Source organism: Eschrichtius robustus, chromosome 9 (assembly GCF_028021215.1).
Source record: "Eschrichtius robustus isolate mEscRob2 chromosome 9, mEscRob2.pri, whole genome shotgun sequence".
NCBI lineage: Eukaryota > Metazoa > Chordata > Mammalia > Artiodactyla > Eschrichtiidae > Eschrichtius > Eschrichtius robustus.
The window spans coordinates 50,882,540-50,904,926 of NC_090832.1; the positions used below are offsets into that span (position 1 = coordinate 50,882,540).

The following is a 22,387-nucleotide window of genomic DNA, read 5'->3' on the forward strand; positions in this document are numbered from 1 at the left end:
GGTTGAGAGGATAAGTAACTTGATCAAGATCACTCAGTACCCAGATCTGTTTAACTGCAGCGCTCTCTTCACGCCCTTGGACTCAGGCATTGGATGATGGTTTTGATGCTGATGCTGATGATGACGGTGAATGTAAAGGCGATGATGACGGTGAATGTAAAGGCGCTTTCATTCATTCGGCACACATTAGAGACCTGAAAGCCGGCTTCAGCGCCCAGAAAGGAGAAAAGACAAAACTGATTAAGGTGTCAGTGAGCAGCTAATAGGATATAAAACTTCCATAACTGCAGAGGACAACGCCGCTACTGCCCGTCGCCCCCCACTAACCGCAAACACCAGACCTGCCAGGACTCTGCTGGCGGCGCCTCCGGGGGACCTCAGGCTCCACTCCACCCCGCCCCGCCCCCGGGCGCCTCCGCGGGCCACGTGGTCCGGCGTCCGCGCAGGCGGGTCCCAGCGCCGGCGCTTCCGTGTTGGCTGCGGCGACGGCGGCGGCGCAGGGGCAGAAGCCGCGCGGCGCAGAGACGGCAGCGGCTTGCCGGGCGGAGCTGGGGGCCTGGGCGGGCCCGGCGTGGGTGCGCCCGCCAGGCCCCGGGTGGGCCACCAGCGATCTGGACTCTGCCGGGCGTCCGGAGAGGTAGGTCCGCCACTGGCCATCCGTCGGTGGCGCGGCACCGCGGCCGTGTCGACCCCTCCCCAGCCGGCAGCTCCCGGGCCCGGCCCGAGAGGTCCAGGGTCGGAGGTAGGGGCCTCCCTCCCCGACGGCCCGCTCCCAGCTCGGCGGGCTCCGGGGACTCGCCCTCCCGCAGCTCCCCGCACCGTTGGGCGCCAGCCTGGGCGGTCCGCGCCGCCTTTCCAGAGGGAGGCCGGATGTGCCTTAACGTTATTATTACTTCATTGCAGCTACCCCAATTCACTTCGTTTTTCTTCGCTCTTTCTATTTTTGTGTCACAGGCAAAATGGCTAATAATATGTAAAATCGACGACACTGTAGTTTTCATTCTGATATTTATGCAACTATGGAAAGTTAGTGCAGGGAAGGACTTTAGAGATGGTTGATCCCAATTCCTTCATTTTACAGAGCAGAAAACAGACCCTGAGAGGTCACGTGGATGTCGGAAGTTCACCCAGCTGGGTAATGGTACAATAGGAATGAGAACCCAAAGCTAAGTTTTTAAATAGTCTTTTAAAAGTGGTAAATGATGAAATTTAGCCAACAAAATGAAGTGACTAGTAGGTTCCTTTGGGCTGGGATTAATCTTGTTAGAGAATGCCTCCTCCTTTTTAAACATTATTTTCTTATTTCAGGTTTAATTCTTCTTGGGCTTCTAAAGAAAATGGCAGAAACATCATCAGAGCCTTCTGGGCAGCTGGTTGTACACTCAGACACTCACAGTGACACCATCCTGGCCAGTTTCGAGGAGCAGAGGAAGAAAGGCTTCCTCTGTGACATTACTTTAATCGTGGAGAATGTGCATTTCCGGGCCCACAAAGCCTTACTTGCTGCCAGTAGTGAATACTTCTCAATGATGTTTGCTGAAGAGGGGGAGATTGGCCAGTCCATTTATATGCTGGAAGGCATGGTTGCCGACACGTTTAGTATCCTGCTGGAATTTATCTACACGGGTTGTCTCCAGGCCAGTGAGAAAAGTACAGAACAAATCTTGGCTACTGCCCAGTTCTTAAAAGTCTATGACCTGGTAAAGGCTTACACAGACTTTCAAAATAATCATAGCTCCCCAAAGCCACCGACTTTGAACACAGCTGGTGCTCCAGTGGTTGTTATTTCTAATAAGAAAAATGATCATCCAAAGCGGAAACGGGGAAGACCAAGAAAAGTCAACAGTCTGCAGGAGGGGAAATCAGAACTGGCTGCAGAGGAAGAAATACAGCTGAGAGTGAACAATTCAGTTCAGAATAGACAAAACTTTGTGGTTAAAGAGGGAGACGATGGTGTACTGAATGAACAGATGCCAGCAAAAGAATTGGAAGAATCTGAGCCGGCTTGTGAGCCAGGTAGAGGGGAGGAAATGCCAGCTGAAAAAGATGAGAACTGTGATCCCAAGATCCAGGATGGGCAGGACAACCAGAATCGGTGCAGCAAGCGGAGGATTCGGAGGTCCGTCAAACTGAAAGATTACAAACTTGTTGGGGATGAAGACGACCAGGGTTCAGCCAAGAGGGTCTGTGGAAGGAGGAAGCGCCCCGGTGGCCCTGAGGCCCGTTGTAAAGACTGTGGCAAAGTGTTTAAGTATAATCACTTTTTAGCAATCCACCAGAGAAGCCACACGGGTAATTACTCTTTCACAGCTTATTGGAATGTGTTTTGGAGAAGTAACAATAATAACAGCTTTCATTTATTGTGCAATGTCTATGTGATGGGCATTGTAATAATGTATACATGTTATTGCATTGAATTCTCACAACAGTCCTGTGAGACAGTTAATACTGTGCAGATGAAAAGACTTAAGTCTAGAAAGCTGAAGGTAACCTGCCCAGGGCATCCATATAGTGACAGGTGGGATTTGAACCCAAGGAACCTGATTCCAGAACCTCTCTACTTATTTGAAGTTGTTGGTTCAAGGCTTGAATGTCCAGGAATCAAGCTGTAGCCAAATTTAATATGCTTTATGATTCTTGAAGATTCCTCATCTTGACCATAGCTGTGTTTTTGCCCAGATCTGTCTGGACAGCTCTCTCACTCAGCCATCTAGCTGTAAATGTCTTTTCCTTTTTGGTCCCTCCAGCCCCGTGCTGGCCAATAGCTCTTTTGTGAGGATGGAAATGTTCTATATCTATGCTGTCCATTTTGGTGGCCACTAGCCACTTGTGTATTTTGAGCACTTGACATGTGGTGAGTGTGACTAAAGAACTGAATATTTTATTTTAATTAATTTGAATAGCCACCATTCAGGTGGAGGCTAGGCTGACAGTGCAGCCCTAGCCGGAAATCCCTCCTCCTTTGAGCTCTCTCTCACGTACCTAACTCACTCTGCTTTGGGTGAGGCTGTAGTTATATACCTGTAATCTACCCCTCAACCTAATTGTAAGCATAAGTATAGGGTCTGGTACTTAAAACTTCTGTCATCCAGCAGCCTGCTGTCTTATGACCTGGCAGCATCCAGCAGTGTGGTTCTCAGCCTGGCTGCATGTTATAGTCTCCGAGGGAGCTTCTGAAACTACCAGGGCCTGGGTCCCAGCCCCAGAGCTTCTGGTTTCATTGCCTGGAGTGCTGGTGTTTTTAAAAGCTCCCCGGAGATTTCAAGTACAGATAGACTGAGAACCCTGAATTTTGGTTCTTTGAACACAATAGACACTTGAGAAATATTTGTTGAACTGTGACAGAGGCTAGTTTAAGGAGTTAAATAGTTCTACAAGATTCATTAAGGAAAACAGCATGTAGCGTCTTCCCTTTTCCTCGTGGTTTCTGCAATTTTGCATTGAATCACTTTAGTGTGGGTCTCTTTTCTTCCATTTGAGTGGTTACCAGTAGATCCATACAGTCTGGAAAACCACCTTTTAGTTCCAGAAGAATTTCCTGAATTATTTCATAGATGATTCCCCTCTGTTTGCTCTGCTCTCTCCTTCTGGAACTCCTCCTGTTTGGATGTTGCACCTCCTGGACTCCTCCTCTAATTTTCTTATCTTTTGTCTCCTGTTTTCCACCTCTTTCTGCTCTACTTTTTGGGAGACTTCCACTTTATCTTTCAACCTTTATTGTTTTTCTGTTTCTACTCTTATTTTTCTTTACTTCTAGGAGCTCTTTTGTCCTTTAAATTCTTTTTTGTTTGTTTGTTTTTAATTAGAATCCTCTGTGAACCTGTTAATAACAGCATTTACTTATTCGTTAATTTTTAATGCTTTCTTCACTCTGGGCAGTCTCTGTTTTCTGCAAGTTGCTTTTTCTCTTCTCCGTTTTGGTATCTATTTCTACTACTAAAGGCCTTCCTTGACTGTCTGGTGATTTTTTTTTTTAATCATATTTGATGACATGCAAGAATGGTTTGCTAAAAGCTACTGGCAACACTGCAGATGTAGACAGGGCCTGTAGGCATCTTGCTGATACCCGGCATCACATTTTCAGCTCTCTTACCGCTGGCCCTTCGCGTTCCAGGAGAAGGTGCTCCACGTCCCACCTGGAGGCTGCGGGCCCGGCTGCCGGCGTCTAGCGCAGGAGGGGGCAGAAGGCTGGGGGGAGTCTCATCCCAGATGGAAACTTTGACTTGCTCTCCCGGCGGTAGTGGCACTCCACTGCGCTAGGAGACCTCTAACCCGGAGACCCCTAGTCCAGAGATCCTTCATCTGATTTACCCTCTTCAGAGAAGAACAATCTCCGTCTTCTGCTGGGGAGAGGGTCAGTCTCCTGGTTACGTGGAGTAGGAGACCGGACCTGGGGGGTCTAACTACCTTTGAAACAGACTGTCATTTATCCTCCCTCACCCCTATTTTCAGAGATAACGGGTGCCACCAATTCCTGACCTTGTGGAGGCTCTGTCTTAAATTAGGTTGTATGTATCTCAGCGCTCCTCACCGCTGGCGTAGGACTCGTCTAGCTCCATCTTGCAAAATGTTATCGCTGATGTTGTCTCTCCTGTTCACTGTCGTTTTAACTTGGGAGGGGACAGAAGGATGTGCAGATTCTTGCTTACATCATGTTTCTGGGGCTCTTATTCCAGGGGAGCGACCTTTCAAATGTAATGAGTGTGGAAAAGGCTTTGCCCAGAAGCACTCCCTGCAGGTCCACACCCGGATGCACACAGGCGAGCGGCCGTACACCTGCACCGTGTGCAGCAAGGCTCTCACCACCAAGCACTCGCTGCTGGAGCACATGAGCCTGCACTCAGGTAGCGGGCTTGCGCCGGGGAGCCAGCTGCCACCAGGTTCCCATTCCTGGGGTGGGCATTACCGTGATCTAAATGGTCTTTTCTCAGCCTCGTATCATTCCCCACATGATATCATTGAAAGACAGAATTGTGCATCTGTCAGAGCGTAGTTTAGAGTTCTGCACAGCGTTGAGCCTTAAACTAGGGTTTATAAACTGGCTGCCGGGAGTGCAGTGTGCAGTCATGACTTGTTTAAGCACCAGAGTTTAGAATTAGTTTACTTCAGATGCCTTTGGGGGGGGAACTTGAATTCTCCAGTTCTGCCCCGGTCTCCACCACTCCCTGTTGCCTTATTTGCTTTTGCACGTTTATGTTACTGTGGTAGACTCTGAAGGCATTTGGGTTTGTAGACAAGTCACTTGTGTTATTTGTAGAAAATGGGGACCTGGGCCCACTGTGATACTTACCTTATTAGTGAGAATTCTAGTTCTTTATAGTTTTTTGCGTGTTTTGTTTGGCAGGACAGAAGTCTTTTACATGTGATCAGTGTGGAAAATATTTCAGCCAGAAAAGACAACTAAAGAGCCATTACCGAGTTCATACAGGTACAATAAAGTGAGAGAAAATTTGGATTGGTTGGGGGAGAAACGCAAATACAAATTGTTTCCGAAACAGTAGGTTCATATTGTAGAAGATAAATGAGTTTTTAGGGAAATAGTTCTTAAAAAGCAATCTAAATTTGGTGTCCTTGGGTTACTCTCTACTACCTTGTGATTTATATTAAATTTCTATATTGCAGTTTCGGTGCCACACGCAGAAACCCTGCAAAATTGGTATTGTTCAAGGCACCGCGTGACTAAGAGGGCACCAGTTGCTTGGTTGTTAGTGGTGCCTGGACAGAGGTGTCACCAGCCCATAGCCGTCAGTCCAGGCTTTCTGCAGCCTGGCTCCACCCATTGTCCTTTTTTCTTGCCTGCCAACTGATAATAAATGAAGGGGGGATTGGGAGCATCATTTGAGATCGGTTGGCCACAGTGACACCAGTGCGTTGAGGGAAAAAGGAGATTACACTTAGGGAGACTGGAAGGGTCCCACCTCTGTTGGGGAAGCAGTGAGTCGAGATGCCTAGGAAACTATTAACTGTTACCAAATTTAATTTAAAAATTGTTGTGTTATTAAAGTACCATATTTAAAGTGATTATTTTTCAGGGAAGTGCTTTAACACAAATCACTGAAGAAATGCAGGGACAGCATATATGCACTGACACTTTTTTTATTGTTGCGACAAGGCCACTCGTTACCGGAATGTAACCACTGCCGCCGCAGATTCATGGATGTGTCTCAGCTAAAGAAACATCTACGGACACACACGGGTAAAAGTCCACCTCACCCTGTCTTTCTAGTGTGCTTTATGTTTTTAGGGGAGCGAGAAATGAAGTACTGGGAGTCCCCTCCTCAGACTGAGTTTTTGTAAATTGTGTGGGAATTTTATAAGTAGATCACGTAAAAAGCCCAGGCAGAATGCTGTCACACAGTCCTGTGGGGACATCCCATGTCTGTAGGTTAGCAAAATGGAGTGTACTTACTGAGCATTGTTCATAAATGAAACCTCATCTAATACCACAAAATAGTACAAGTCTGAATCAGGTTGCGTGTTTAAATTTTAATTTACCTCAGCATTGAAGATTATCAAGGTGAATTTTTTAGAAAACGAAACAGACACTAAGGCAGCACAGGCACTGAGGATTTTTCCACTTTCTCTCCTAGAACCAGTACTTATAACTTAAGCTTCACCACCTCTAGAAAGATCAGCTTCCAGGATGAAGAGGAGGCAGGATCAGTTAGGGCAGGTCAAATTCTTTCATTTAAGATCAGAAAAGTAAAAATGTGGGCCTTTTAGAACTTTGGGTAAGAAGCATTTCTTAAAAAGAAACATTTCTTAAAAAGAAACCTGTTAGTTTTTCTAAGAAAAACTTCCCATTCTAGATTGATAGTTTAATGATTCTGTTAAATTGTCTACCAACATTATATATCAGATTGCTTTATGTTGCTTTGGACATTTTTTTGAAAACACAAGTTTTTCTCCTTAAAGTCATTTACTTTCTTGAATATCTCATAGGGTATGAGTTTTTTTTTTGTTTTTTGTTTTTTTTTAAATTTTTACACTTTATTTATTTATTTTTGGCTGTGTTGGGTCTTCGTTTCTGTGCGAGGGCTTTCTCTAGTTGCGGCAAGTGGGGGCCACTCTTCATCGCGGTGCGCGGGCCTCTCATTATCGCGGCCTCTCTTGTTGCGGAGCACAGGCTCCAGACGCGCAGGCTCAGTAATTATGGCACACGGGCCCAGTTGCTCCGCGGCATGTGGGATCTTCCCAGACCAGGGCTCGAACCTGTGTCCCCTGCATTGGCAGGCAGATTCTCAACCACTGCGCCACCAGGGAAGCCCCGGGGTATGAGTTTTATGCAAATGGATCTCTATACAGTCTTTCTACAGACATCATTAATAGGTTCTGTGAAATTTAATTCATCCACTTAACACATATTTACTGAACAGTACCAGGCACTGGGTACCAGGCACTGTTGTGGGCCCTGAGGATACAGCACTGCCTGAGATGGACAGAGCCCCTGGTCTTGAGGGGTTAACATTCAAACAGGAGACAAAGAACAAGCGAGTGAGTAACCTGCTAGGTGGGGGTAAGTGCTCTGAAGAACTAAACGCAGGGACAGGAGGCAGGAGGGGGAGCTGCCCTTTGACATGGGGACTTGTCTGGGAAGGCCTTGCTGATGAGGTGCCAGCTTGGATGGAGATCTGCGTGCTGTGGGGAGTGAGCGAGCCGTCGTGTCTACCCCGGAGAAGAGCGTCCCAGGCAGAGCAGACCGGGGTGCAGCGTCGTGCCGGGGCAGAGCCAGGGTGGTGGGAGTAGGAGGGTGCAGTGTGGGTGGACATCAGAGGCTGCTGGAGCCCGTGTGACACGGGGCTCCCGGCCTGGCTGTGTGCTTCGACCCCCTGAGAAGCTTTAAAAAAGACAAAGCCTGGTCCCACCCCCAGAGATTCTGATTGAAGTGACTGGGGAAGAGGCCTTGGAATTGGCATTTTTAAAAGCTCCCCAGGTTTTTCTAGTGTGCGCTGAGGCCTAAGAACTTCTGAAGGCACAGTAAAGACTTTGGATTTTATTCCGAATGGGATGGCTTTACTGCGGGGAGTGACATGATGTCACACAGAATTTTAATAGGATCACAGCAGCCACCGTGTGGGGTGAGGCAGGGGTGCAGGCGCCCGTAGGAGAGTGGAGAGACCCATTAGGAGGTGGTGCCGGGACAAGGGCTTGGCGCAGGGCAGCAGTGGTGGGGAGGCGGCGAGTGCCCCAGCTCCAGATGTATTCGGAAGGAAGACTCCCGTGATGGGCCCATGATTGGATATGGGGGTGAGAGGAGGGGAGGCGGAAGCGGCCGGAAGGGTGAGAACCCGGGGAAGGCGGAGGGACAGATGGAGAGTTAGACTTTAGACACGTGGGGCGTGAGACGGCCGTTTGGCACCCAGGTGCACGAGCGGAGGAGACGACTGGGTATCTGTGTCCGAGCTCAGGGGGCACCGCGAGCAGCGGTCGAGATTCCCGTGCTTACACACAGGCCTGTAGGCAGCGTGTGAGGCTCTGAAGAGAACCCCCGCGGGAGGGCGGAGGTGGAGGAGAGCCGAGCTGCCTCGGTTACGTGGCGCAGTGCCCGGGGTGAGACGTTTCATCTTCTGAGCATAAGGTGTCAGTGAGGCTTCTGGTCTTTCTGAGGAGAACCATGTCTTGAACTGGGGGTGAAAGCAACACGAGTCCTGTCTCCAGGATCCCAGCAAACTCTGCTCCACCCGCTGCCCTGAGGAGCAGAAGAGAGAAGTGGAGGATGCGATGGGTAGGAGAGGAGACGATGGGTAGGAGAGGAGACGCGGGGACTCTGTAAAGTGGTTTGTCTGACTTAGAGATAAGAGGTCAAACCCATCAAAAGATTGGGCTCTTGGAAGCAGAGACTGTGCCCCATCTGTCCTTAGCCTGGAGAATATGCACGACATTGGTGTTGAGAAGAGTTGGGGTGCCGCTCGCCTGCTTCCCGGGCAGAGAGGAAGGTTTGGGAGAGGCTGCCTGGCCGAGCTGGCGCCCAGCCTCCGCGGACAGTGGTGAGAATAGCCGCTGGCAGGGCAGGCGGGTCCTGCCGAGAGGGCCACGCCCATTGGAAAACCAAGACTCTCTTCTCTTAGCTCTTTAAGTGCAAACTCTCTCTGGGTTAGATATCCTTTGCCAAGCACAAAAAATCAGAGATAAACAAGAGGTGCTTTCTTCCCTAGAGGGCATGTTCAGTGGCAGGGGGACGGATGCAATTTGAAATGGAAGCAAGGTGACAGGCAGTGCCAACGAGGTCGCTGCAGCTCAGTTCTTTCCCCATACCTGGAGCTGGTCAGGCTTTCAGGAACTGAGCCAAGCCATGCCAAGCAAAGGAGTGATAAACCATCAAGTGTGTTCACTTAACAAAGGGACTGCACCTTTCTGCTGTCTGCAGTACCGCCTTCCTGACATCACTGTACCTGCAAACCAAGTTAGTGATCCCAAGATTGCTTGGTGAGCTGGGGGCAAGTTCAGAGAATTAGCCCAGGTCATGGAGAAGCCTGGTGCGTGGCCTCTGACCACAGTACACACAGTAGAGTCCCAGCCCTCCAGTGTCCCTGTCCCTTGTGTGGTGTTAGGTAAACACTGATCCACCCCTGTGGGCTCCCACTTACTCCCAGGTAGATCCCCTGCCTGTGACACAGTTAATTGAGCCACAGCTTTCATTCACAGCCTCATTTTGCTGGATTGGATTTGAAGCTTCCTAAATCTCAGCCACGTTTTCAGACTATCCATTAACGTTGCTCGTCCCCAGCTTTGAGAGACCTGGGGGCCCCTCACTGTAACATGCCCTTCCAGAGTCTACATGTGATCTAGTAAGAACCTCAGTACAGCGTGATACGAGCCCCAGTAGAGGTGTGAACATAAGGACAGAAGTGTTTCACTTTCCCTGGGAAGGTCTGGGAAAGCGTCCCAGAGGAAGGACCTGAGTCTTGAAGCCAGAGTAAGTGCTAGACAGACAGAGGAATCTGGAAGAGGTGTTTCCAGACAGGAACAGGATGCGTGGGGTTGACGATGTGAGAGGCCGGCATGCGGGGGCCGTAGTGAGGAATTCCACGGTGAACAGCTAGAGTGAGACTGCTGACAAGGGGCAGGCCCCTGGTGAAGCGGGGGGTGGACTTTGGGCAGAGAGGAGGCATATTTTGGTTCGTGCATAGAAAAGGACTCAGGCAGCCCCAGGAGGATGGTCAGAGAGGGAGGGTCCTGGGGATGAGCCAGTTACCAGGCTCTGGGGAAGAAAGATGAAGGCCTTCAAATCAAGAGAGTGGACAGAAGAGATGTACTTAAGAGATTTTTCGTCTAGGAAAAAAGAGTCACTGCATATGTGGCGAAGTGTTACTAGCCCAAATATGGGAACATGAGTGCCCCAGGAGAAAACTGGGCAGGAGGACCTGAAAGGCATATCACAGAAAAAGACATAGGAATGGCCAGTAGACGTCTGAAACAATGTTAACTGCATTAATTGTCAGAGAAGAAGAAATGTGCATTTCTTTTGGCCCGTTAGATTGACAAATATGTGAGGAAATGGGCATCTTTAAGTTCTGTTGATGGGAAAGGAATTTGGGAACTTCCTGAAAAGAACTTTGGCAATATGAATCAAAAGGTAAGCTGTCCAGTTGTGAAAAGATGTTTGCATAAGGATGTTCATCATAAGCAGGATTGTTTATAATGTCACAAGCTTAAAAGTGACCTAAATGTCCCTCAGTAAGGGATTAGTTAGGCAAATTTTGGACAAGATACATAGTGGAACACAAGACACCCTTTTAAAATGTTTGTTTTTAACCATTTTTTTAAGATGAATTTTCCATTCCCATTTGATGTTACAGACCAGCATGCACTGGCTCATCTCATGGTGTACATAGTATATCACCTGTGTGTGCGCACAGAAACGCCTGTAAAGGTGTTCATCACAGTGTGAGGTGGCGATCTACAGGGGAATTCTGAGTGTTTTTTGTACACTTTGTGCTTTTCAGTATTATTTGAGTCTTCTACAGTGAACATTGTTGATTTTTGAAGAAAAGGAAAGCAGCTGTTTGAGGAATTTAAACGTATAGAACTAGATTGCCAGTCGAATGTGCACTCGGAGCAGACTGGACTGTCGGGCCTGGCTAGGTCAGGGGCTGGACGCTGCTGCGTTAACCAAGATGGTCACTTGGGTTGGAGCCAATGGGGTAGGAAACCCGGCCATGATACCCAACAAGCCCGCAGGAGCCGGTACCGTCTGGAGCTGGGATGGGGATTCACAGGTCGTCAGAGTGGGGTGGGATGAGTGGCATGTACAGCTGAGGAGAGGGTCTGGAAGGAAAACTTCTGAGTTACTTAAATATTTCTGTCAGCATCCCCCTGGGTGGAACCTATAGTCATACTCGTGTCTCTGCCCTGTCCTTTCATTGCCATTGTCTGATCCTCCTGTAACCAACTCCCTTCTGGCCCCGCTGCCACCCAGGCCCTGTCACCTCACCTTTTCTCTTTCCTCTCCGTCTGCTTCCTGCACCTCCTGGTCCAGGCCTCGGCACTGTGGCTTAGACTGTTACACAGATTCCTACAGCCGCCCCTACCCACCGTCCCCACGTATATTTTCTCAGTACTTTGTCCTGTCTGTCCTCTGCTAAAAACTTCCAGAAGTCCCACGGGTCCTCTGCCTGGAATTTACGGCTCTTCGTGGCCTGGCCTCACCTTTTAGGTCCCAGGCTCCTCAGAGTGAATTCTCATCCCTCTTTGTCCTCGCTGTGGTCATTTCCGACACCCGCTGTGTGGTCATTCTGCTTATCCTCGTACCTGAATGGGGCCCCTCTCCAGTCCAGCCAGCTCCTGCCTCGTCCTCACCCATCCTCTCCGCAGTATTGTTGATACCACTCATTTGAGTGTTTAGTCAGCTGCAGCCCTGCTGCGGTACCTGATTACCATGTGTATCTTTTTCAGGCTGTGACCCTGTCTTTTGTTTCCTTTCTGTTTCTCAGCTCTGTGCTTTGTTGAGGGTCCGTCCATCCTTGTAGAGCTGAGGCAAAGGAAGAAGGAGTGTGTCGGTGAACTGGAGGCAGTGGAGCCGTGTAACCATTACCAGAACAAGTTAGGAACCAGAGGAGTAGGAAGACTTTCCCCAGATTCACGTTGGCTAGGAAAATTTGCCTTCTTACTGTGCTCGAGGATGTTTCTGGAAAGAATTTCCAGTATTGAAAACATTTGCCAACAGAATCCCTGAGGTGTTGCAACCCCAGATGGAATTGAATGATAACGTGAACGTTGTTATATGTGCTCCCCACACAGAACTTTACAGTGACAAGCGGACAGAGCAGGTACTCAGTCTTGGAATTGGGAGAGGGAGAAAAACCGAGATCAGAATAGAACGCAGCTCTGGTTGGAAAGCCATGGAAAGAATGGCAGTGGCCTGGTTTTAACCTTTGGAGTGGTAAGAGTTACTGCTGCAAAGATGCAGACTCACCCAAATTGTCACAAGTGTCCTCTGCCTAGATTGAACTTGGGGAAACATCTCACCTGAATTTTCTAGTAGATGCTGTGAAAGGGAAGCTACCTGACCATCCCCCACTTCACTCATCCCTTGTTGTTATATAGTTAAGTGGGATTTTGCTTTTTTCTTTTTCTTTTTTCAAATTCATAGTTCCCTTGCCTGCATTAGGATCACTTAGTTGCATTTCTGGAGGGCATGGCAGTCTGTCATTGTATGTGCAGTGTATAAACTAGTGCTAAATAAATGCTGTTGAAGGCTTATTAAAATTGTCAGGGACTTCCCTGGTGGAGCAGTGGTTAAGAATCCGCCTGCCAGTGCAGGGGACACGGGTTCGAGCCCTGGTCCGGGAAGATCCCACACGCCGCGGAGCAACTAAGCCCGTGCGCCGCAACTACTGAGACTGCGCTCTAGAGCCTGTGAGCCACAACTACTGAGGCCGTGCGCCTAGAGCCCGTGCTCCACAACAAGAGAAGCCACTGCGATGAGAGGTCCGTGCACCGCAATGAAAAGTAGGCCCCTCTCGCCGCAACTAGGAAAAGCCTGTGCGCGATAACAGAGACCCAACGCGGCCATAAATAGATAGATAGATAGATAGATAGATAAATAAATTTATTTCTTTAAAAAAAAAAATTGCCAGACCCCACTAGGGGTCTGGAGCAGTCACGACATCTTATGTGGGCCTTAGTTCCCACTCTGTGAAATTCATTTACTCAACAAGGATTTCTGGAACAGTGTGCGAGGCCCAGTTCTAGGCACTGGGGTCCTAGGAGTAGGCAGACCCACAAATCATCCTACATAAGAATGGGAGAGATAGGTAATAAATAACATAACAGTATATAAGGTGACGATAGCATTGTGGGAAAACTGACTTGGAAAGTGGACCAAGACGTGCTGGGGCAGTGCTTTGGGTGGTGATAAAGCCTCACTGGTAATGTGACACTTGAGCAGAGACTTGAAGGCAGTGTGGAGAGTGAACCACACTGGGAGACCCTGGGGGAGACATGCCAGGGAGAGGGGATGATGAGTGCGAGGGCCCTGAGCGCGGCTTGCTTGGGGTGTGGTGTTCAGGGGCTCTCCAGAGACTGTGTGGTGAGCAGGGGAGAGTGCCCGGTGAGGTTAGGCAGGTTTGGGGCGAGGAGTGGCAGTGGGTGGACAGATCTGTCAGAGCTGTGGTTCCCTGTAGGCCCAGGGCTTTGGCTTTTATCTCTGGATGGGATGGGGAGCCGCTAGAGCACTTGCAGCAGAGCGTGATAGGATCTGACTGTGTAAAGGGTCACTCCAGTTGCCTCATTCATTGTGGACGACAGGGAAGCAGAGCAGAAGTGGGCAAACTCACGAGGAGGCTGCTGCAGGGAGGTGATGGCGGCCTGGGCCAGGGGTGGCAGTGGAGGTGGTGAGAAGTGGTCAGGTTCTGGATACACTGGGAAGGTAGATATAAATGTGAATAATCCATAAGTCACCCTAGTACTCAGGGGGCCTTGGGAAGGTCAAGCAGTAAAGTGTGGGAGTGTAAGTTACCTAAGGGTGGACTGTACAGGAGCGAATGTGTTTCCTTCGTAGAATCACTTACCTCCTTGTTTCAGTGTTTAAGTGTTTGAGGGAAAGAACTGTACCCACTTCCCCTGTATCCTCCTGGCACCTAGGACACAGTGCTCAGGTACGTAGTAGGTGCTGGCTAAGTGCTTCATTCATTCACTCATGCTTATTGAGGGTTCAAGTGGTATTGCCTTTGTTCTTTTTTATATTGTGAAACTATGGGGTGGTTTTTGCTTTTTGTTTTATTTTGGATGTATATTTCTGAACGCTTTCCCCTTTTTTAGGTGAGAAGCCATTTACTTGTGAAATCTGTGGCAAATCTTTCACAGCAAAGAGTTCTCTTCAGACCCACATCAGGATCCATCGGTAAAGTTTTGCAGATCCTTTTCTCACATGGAGTCCTCATCCAACCCTGGCATTCAGTAGGGTGACATACATTCCCTATATAGTCCTTTTCCCCAAATTATTACTCTAGTAGAATTTCCTGGGCAGTTTATTATTTTGTTTTATCTTTTCAATAAAGAAATTCCTCACTTAGGCCAAATCAGGAAAACTGATTCTGGCCAGCAAAAGTTTGCGTTTTTGATGTCATTTCTTAAATTTTGATTTATCTTCAATCAAAACTAAATATTAAATTTAATATTTTCTGAATAAATTATTTGTTCACACAACTTATTTCCGGATTTGATTTAGTAGTTCTTCTAACACAAATAATTAGGGGCTACTCAAATTTTTAATATTGAAATCAATCATATATATTTATTTGGCTTCTAGAATCTAAAAATTGGCTGTGAGAACTAAAAACAAAAAACTTGGTGTGTAATTTATTACTATTTACCTTCTTATCTGAAATACACACTGTGGAATCATCAAGTTTTATCATATCTGACCCAGCGTCACAGCCCCATCTACCACCTGTCCTCAAACACCCCTCCCTGCCATTGTTTTTGTTTTTTTTTCTTAAGATTAGAAACTGAAGCCCATGGCAGGCGTGACTTGCTCCAAGTACTTAAGTTAGTAAGAGAACCCATGACTTATGCTTCCAGTCAGGTTGATTTTCCTCTCTTCTTGACTGCTTCTCCCTAAATGATCAGGAAGTGATAAATAGATCTTCCTGTTTTTAAAATGAAATGTATACTTTCTCGTAGAGGAGAAAAGCCATATTCCTGTACCGTGTGTGGCAAATCCTTCTCTGACTCGAGTGCCAAGAGGAGACACTGCATTCTGCACACGGGCAAAAAGCCTTTCTCCTGCCCTGAGTGTAACTTACAGTTTGCTCGCTTAGACAACTTGAAGGCTCACTTAAAAATTCATAGCAAAGAGAAACATGCATCCGATGCCAGCGGCGTTTCCGGCAATAATAATGCTGAAGAGGTCAGGAATATTCTTCAGCTACAGCCCTATCAACTCTCTACCTCCGGAGAGCAGGAAATTCAGCTTCTTGTAACTGATTCTGTACATAACATCAATTTCATGCCTGGTCCCAGCCAAGGAATCAGCATCGTCACTGCAGAGAGTTCCCAGAACATGACGGCAGAACAGGCTGCTAACCTCACCCTGCTCACGCAGCAGCCAGAGCAACTGCAGAACTTAATTCTTTCAGCTCAACAGGAGCAAACAGAACACATTCAAAGCCTCAATATGATTGAAAGCCAGATGGAACCCTCACAGACCGAGCCAGTGCACGTCATCACACTCTCCAAGGAAACTCTGGAACATCTTCACGCCCATCAAGAGCAAACAGGGGAGCTCCATTTAGCAAGTGCTTCAGATCCGGCTCAGCACCTACAGCTGACACAGGAGCCTGCTCCGCCACCACCCACCCACCAGGTGCCGCAGTCCACGCCGCTCGGCCAGGAGCAGAGCTGACCCAAACACGTGCCTGACTGCTCCGTCGGTCTCTTCTCCGTCAGCCCGCTGTGACTGGATTGTGTGCTTGAAGTCAGGCTTTCTGCAACGCTCACTCACAGATTCTTACAGAGATGTGGTAGCTCACTGAGCTGGCCCATAGCGTCCATCCAAGAGGCAAGATGTGTATATCGTGTCTTATATCTAATACTGATTCGGATTTAGCATTTCAATATCGATGAATGGTTTTCATTTTCATTTACTACATCTCTTAAAGACTTGTGTAACTTTTCTTTGGGGGGCATTGCATTAAACTTTTCTGTGAGTATTAAATGTTCACAGCCATAGTTATGGTCTTGCTGACTTTTCCAGTTTTATTTTTTAGAATGAAGAAAATCATATGTTGTATTGGGTACAATGGTTCATTGTCCCTTCCCCCTTAGGCAACACAATTGCCACTACAAGACAAGTTGGGGCCGAATATGACAGATGACAACTTTGGGGACTCTGACCTTTTAATAACTTCCAATCCCCTAAGACAGAGTAATTTCTCAAGATTTAATCTCTGTGTGGTACCGTGGGCTCATCATGTCGTGTTTAAGATAGAGTCAAAGACATGTGACCTAAATGTCTATTTTAACTCAAAATTCACAAAACAAGAAAGCCAAAAGAATAGAATTATTTTTTAAATTCTAAACTCGACTTTTCTGAGAAACATAGATTTACATGTTTTTTAAAAGCAGGTTGTTACAAATTTAAAAGTCTAATTAAAGTATGAAATTGGATCAAGATATTCACCCCAAATAAATTCTGAATTTTTGTCAGCTTTGATATTTGATCTCCATGATGAAGTTAAAGCTTTCTTAACTATCCTGGAATATAAAATTCAGTGTAATTTATGTTAAATATACTCTACTGGATTCTAATTGATCTCTGAAAATGTTGATCTATGTATTGTGTCTGATAACTTTTTAGATAGGAACTTATAATCTATTTTTATTACAAAGTAGGTTAAATCTCACAAAATAGACACATAATTTTTAAAAGTAAATTCTCCTAATCTTAAAAATAATTTTGAGCCTCAGAGACTTAGTAGCCAGTGTGTGTCTGTAATTGTGTGATTTTAAATAATCGTCAGAAGATTAAATTATGTTTGGGTTAAGTTTTTTCCAGCTCAGCCTATTTTATTGAAAACGTTGACCACTTTCTCTCAAGTAAACTGGTAGAAGATTTTTGAGAAAAGGTGGGCACTAGTGTATGTTAATTAACATAATGCTGGTGGAGAGTAGGGGTAATCGCCCCTAAAATCAACAGGATCTTCATGTCAGTCACTCTTTGTTTTAGAGATCTTTGATTTCCACCTGAGTCAAATAAGTGTTTGGAGGTTAAAGTAATACAGAATTGTTAAGGTTTGAGAGAAGATGAAAGCAGTTTTCTGACATATCTAGCAAAGTATATTCTATTGTATATAATTCAAAAATTCATAAATGATTTATATGTGTCAACCAAGGTATGTTAAATTAGGCCTGACTAGAGATATAATTTTTACAAATACACTTATGCCCTAAATATTATTTCAGGTTCTTGACTTTAGTCATTTAAACTATTTACCTTATTGTTAAAGTGCAGTGTTTTTACCAGCGTTTCAAAGCCTACTGGCCCACATTTTCGCCAGGAGATATATAGTATTAAAGCAGATGAATGCTTAACTACTTACTCACTCTGGGTAGCTGGATAATTATTCAGGAAGTATGGTCATATGACTATTTACAAGTCAAGTTTAACTAGCTTTATGACAGTCTGCCTCTGCGCTAAGGGAAATGTAATGTGAGCCACATGTGTAATTTAAAATTTTCTAGTAGCCACGTTAAAAACATAAAAAGAAAGTGGTGAGATTAAAATTGCTTATTTAATCCAACATGTGCCAAATATTTCAGCATGTAAATATTCAATATTAAAATATAATAATATTTGACATTCATTTTTTCATACTACATCTTCAAAATCTGGTGTGTATTTTACATTTACTGCACACTCAGTTTGGATGCTAATGTTCATGGGACACACTTGATCTGTTTTTAGGATTTATACAATTTACAGTTGAAAACCTAGATTCACATATTCATGTAGTTTCAGACATAATTTTTTCCCCAATAACAAACAAGTATCAGTTTTTAAATTTACATTAGAATTAATTAAAAATAAAACCTAGTTCCTCAGTCACACTAGCCACATTGTGAGCACTTGGTAGCCACATGTGGCTAGTGGCTCCTGTGGCACAGGCCTACCCGTCTCTAGCGTGAGAGCCAGTCTCAGCCATAAAAATCTCTTCTGGAAGAGTTCTGGGTTATCTGACCAGCTGTCAAAGGGAAGTGAGAAAAGGATAGCTTTATAAGTCAAGCCTCTCTTCTGTGTCCCAAATATACATTCTGCCCCTTTGAAGGAAATCCTCAATTTTACGGTTTCATTGGTTTTTTTGTTTGTTTGTTTTGGCCATGCCGTGCAGCATGCAGGATCTTAGTTCCCCGACGAGGGATCAAACCTGTGCCCCCTGCATTGGGAGTATGGAGTCTTAACCGCCAGGGTGGTATCCTCAATTTTAAAGTTCAGTGACTGCACCCAAAGGAAATGACATGTACGTAAAAATGTTTCTATTGTGTCTTTGAGAAATTGCTGGCTAATTTTTTCACAACTTATTTTGTACTAAGCTTGCACAATTTAAATACTTGTTTTAACAAGTGCAGAAATACAAATTGTACTTCTTGGGGATTAGTAGAATATTATGCTTTCAGACTGCTGAAACGACCTTGTCACTTTTGAAGGTGAATCTCTGGTTTTCTCTCAGTAGAGGGCTAGCCTTGGGAAGACTTGAGCTCTTGCCATCAAAATGAGCTGTTGTTCTTGTGCTTGGCCCTGTGTTTCTTGAAACTCCTCTTTCTACCTCTCCTCTGTGTATTTTTCTGCATTTGGTTCTTGTGTTGTAAATGTGAGCAACCGGTTAAATGATGCTAAGGAATATGAGAGTCTCATTATAGATGCTTACACCTAGGTTTTCATAAATTGGAATAATAACAATATCTGGCACATATTGAGTCTTTACTATAGGCCAGGAGGAAAGCCAGGTATGTTAGGTCTGTATCTTAGGGCTTCTGAAACCTTTTCCATATCATGGTGCACAAAAAAGACTTATACAGTACCCTTCAGTTAGAGGACTCCAGGCACCTCTGGCCATGACTGGCATATTAGTTTGCTAGGTAGGGCTGCTATAACAAATACGACAGACTGGGTGGCCTAAACGACAGAGATTTATTTTCTCACAATTCCGGAAGCTGAAAGTCTGAGATCAAGGTGTTGGCAGGATTGGTTTCTTCTGAGGCCTCCCATCCATCTTTTCCTCCCTGTGTCTTCACATGGGCTTCCTCTGTGTTTGTCCTGATTTCCTTATAAGGACACCACTCATACTGGATTAGGGCTCACCCCGGTGACCGCATTTTAACTTAGTTACCTCTTTAAAGGCACTACCTCCAAACAGTCATATTCTGAGGTACTGGGGGTTAGGACATCAACATGAATTTGGTAGGGGGGACACAATTCAGCCAGTAACAACGGCAGCTGGAGTGAGGCGGGAAGCAGTGTCTGGGACACACCTGTAACCCATTTGCAGCACAATCTTATTTTACTTAATTTTCATGACATTCCTATGAGGTAATATTATTATGCCTATTTTATGGATGAGAACACTGAGGCCCCAACAGATGAAGTCCATTGCCTGAGGTCACACAGTAAGTGGCAGAGCCAGAACTGGGGCACAGGGGTGGCTGCTTCCACCAGATGGGCTTAATACCATCAGCCTTTTGAAACTTTAAGCTGGATTTCTCTTTACATATGATCTGCTTTATGTAACAGAACCTTTTTGACTAAAATTGAGGGTCTGTGTCTGAAATTTTAGCATACAATCATAAACTTTTTACATAGAACAATAATAGTAAAAGTTACAATCTTTCTACAGAAATGCAGTAACTACCATATTAATAATAGGTCAGTATTTTACTACTATTCATTTAAAGCTTAATTGAAATTTACCACTTGGCTGAAAGTTACTACTAAAGCGAAAATGCTTTAACTAACCTGAACTTCTGTTTGAACTTTTTTTAAACTTCTGATTGAGGATATTTTATATTTTGGGCAGATTTACTTTATTTTGGTTACCCTTATAAGTACTCAGGTAAAATTTCATCCTCAGTTTCCAAACTAAAATAAGCCTAAACTCTCAAGAATTGAAAGAAAACGCTTTGTCTTGTTTTTGTAAAGAACAGGTTTGGAGGAATTACCTCTAAAAATAAAAAATCCCCCTTTTGCCTTTTGTAAACAGCAGGTACAAAGGAATGACCTCTAAAAGAAGCTGGAATGTCACTGTGATAGTTTATCTTGCTTTCAAATTCTTTACACGTAATTAAGCAACAAACACTTAAGTTGACTGGACTATATGTACATATCACCATTCTCACTGGAAATGTACCAGAGTAGGAGAGCTTTTAGGTAACAAGTTTAGGTAACATTAGCAAGAGATCTTAGCTTTTTTCTTTTTTAATGTAAGTGAAAAATACTACTGTATCCCTTTCTACTACTATGTAGAAAGGGAAAAATTTGAGCAGAGCTCAGGGAATTTCCCCAGTCTTACAGCATAGATTTATTATTTATTTTGAATTAATATCCATAATATTAGATTTAAAATATGGATTTGAAGATTTTCCAAAAGAATAGTTTGGCTCTTGGTTTTAGTTCATTTGTATTTTATCCTTGTTAGATGAAAAGTTAAACTGAAGCTTCCTTAGGCTAAATTAGGGTTATAAACAAGAATGTTTACATTTTAAAAATCTACCTCTCATAGATAATTCTAGTATGATTAAGTGACTTCTGGACAGATTTTCCTATAATCTTAATGTCTGAAGTATGAAAGTACTCTCATAACAAAAATATGGGAAAGTAAACAGATCTTGAATGTATTTGTATTTTTAATCTTTGTCCCTTGTGTTATCTCGGAATCTATGAAATCATCACACTTTGACTTCTGGGGAAGGTATTTGAATAAAAAGCGGCATATAGAGGATAAAGTTGCAGGGAAGGGTAAGAAAGAATGAGAAACTGAAACTTTCAATTATCTCCCTCTTATCAGCCAAGAGAGAAGGCTGGGAGTCATTCTTGATGGGCCCTTCCTCACCCCCACTCCCAATCCATCATCAAGTTATGTCAGTTTCATCTCAAACTATATTTTGAGTCCATCCACTTCTCAATCCCAACTGCTACACCATCACCATATCCTCTTGCCTGGACTCCTGCCAAGGCCTGCCTTTCTTCCCCTCACCCACCCCTTTCTCTGCTGGAAATGGTGATCTATCTGGGCTTAACCATTGGGCCCTTAGCATCAAGCAGAGTGCCTTGCTAAGTGCGTGGATATCATGTTATTATTGCAAATACGATTGTTATCTCTGCTCTGCTTACAATCCTGCAGTTTCCCACTGCACTCAGAATAAAATCCCCAACCCATCTTCCTCTTGGGTCCCTTCCCCATTCTCACTTCCAGCCACACTGTCTTCCTGGCTGTTCCCCAAACATACCCGGCAACTTCCTGCCTTAGGCTTTAAGGCAGGCAGTTTCTCAGGCTTGAAAGGTTTCTGCCCATTACTCTCTGTCTCACTAACGTCTGCACATCTGTCAGAATTCAGTTCAAGTGTCGCTTCCTCACCCTCTAATCCTCCCTGACCCTCTGATCTCAATCAAGCCACACTTTCATATCCGTCCACAGCACGCTACACTTTGGTCTCAGCTGATAATTATTTTTACATTAGGAGCCGTGTCTGCCTGTTTACACTGCAGCCATGGCTCCTGACCCAGGACCATGACCATGGCTGTGGTGTTTGAACACGCTGACCTACAGGTGTAAAGTCATATATAGGGTGGCTTAGAACCGTCACCTGCAGTGCTAGGGATCTAGTTTCTGACTCCAGGCTCAGGAGATGAAAGGTTAGGAGGTGAAGTAAGGATGGCATTGCAGGAAGACAGAACATGATGTGGATTAGAGGAAAGGGATCCTGTTTTAATGGCTCAGGTTTTTGACCTAGGCCACTGCTGGTGTGATTATTTGCAAAAACATTAGAATGTGATTCTTTTAAAACTTAACTTTTTGTGGAACTCCCTGGCAGTCCAGTGGTTAGGACTCGGCACTTCCACTGCCAAGGCCCCGGGGTTCGATCCCTGGTCAGGGAACTAAGATCCCACAAGCTGTGCCGCATGGCCAAAAAACCACAAACTGACTTTTCATGTATCAACCACTTATTTGACCCAATATGAATTAGCCAGTGTGTTTGTGCCAGTATTTTTAGTTTCATATACACATATAATGTGGATCATGACTCAAATAAGATTCTAATTAAGAAGAGAAACACTTGTAGATAAATAATAATTTATTCTTTTAGTTTTATTAGAGGTCTTTTTTTTTTTTTTTTTGAAGAAAATCTAAATAGAACTTGTTTTGGGCCTTCTGGACTATATACATTTCTT

At 45.1% G+C, this 22,387-nt stretch overlaps 1 protein-coding gene across 2 annotated transcripts; it reads left to right on the forward strand.

Annotated features, from left to right (window-relative positions):
• Window positions 1-511: 511 nt before the first annotated feature.
• Window positions 512-16,173, forward strand: ZBTB24 (zinc finger and BTB domain containing 24). 2 transcript variants are annotated; one of them, XM_068551362.1, is made up of 7 exons: window positions 512-637; window positions 1,309-2,292; window positions 4,677-4,844; window positions 5,345-5,428; window positions 6,113-6,196; window positions 14,263-14,344; window positions 15,127-16,173. In XM_068551362.1, the coding sequence occupies exons 2-7, from the start codon at window positions 1,338-1,340 to the stop codon at window positions 15,845-15,847; spliced, it is 2,094 nt and encodes a 697-aa protein (XP_068407463.1). In that variant the 5' UTR covers window positions 512-637; window positions 1,309-1,337; the 3' UTR covers window positions 15,848-16,173. The 2 variants fall into 2 exon arrangements, with proteins under 2 accessions (XP_068407463.1, XP_068407464.1); XM_068551363.1 differs by lacking the exons at window positions 14,263-14,344; window positions 15,127-16,173 and having other exon boundaries at window positions 6,033-6,117.
• The last annotated feature ends 6,214 nt before the right edge of the window (window positions 16,174-22,387 follow it).

What these genes read in the sequence shown, in the direction of transcription:
- ZBTB24 (XM_068551362.1), top strand. Translation starts at nt 1,338, where the DNA reads ATGGCAGAAACATCATCAGAGCCTTCTGGGCAGCTGGTTGTACACTCA. An exon ending in CCACCAGAGAAGCCACACGG is followed by an intron (nt 2,293 to 4,676) that starts GTAATTACTCTT and finishes CTCTTATTCCAG; the next exon opens with GGGAGCGACCTTTCAAATGT. An exon ending in CCATTACCGAGTTCATACAG is followed by an intron (nt 5,429 to 6,112) that starts GTACAATAAAGT and finishes TGTTGCGACAAG; the next exon opens with GCCACTCGTTACCGGAATGT.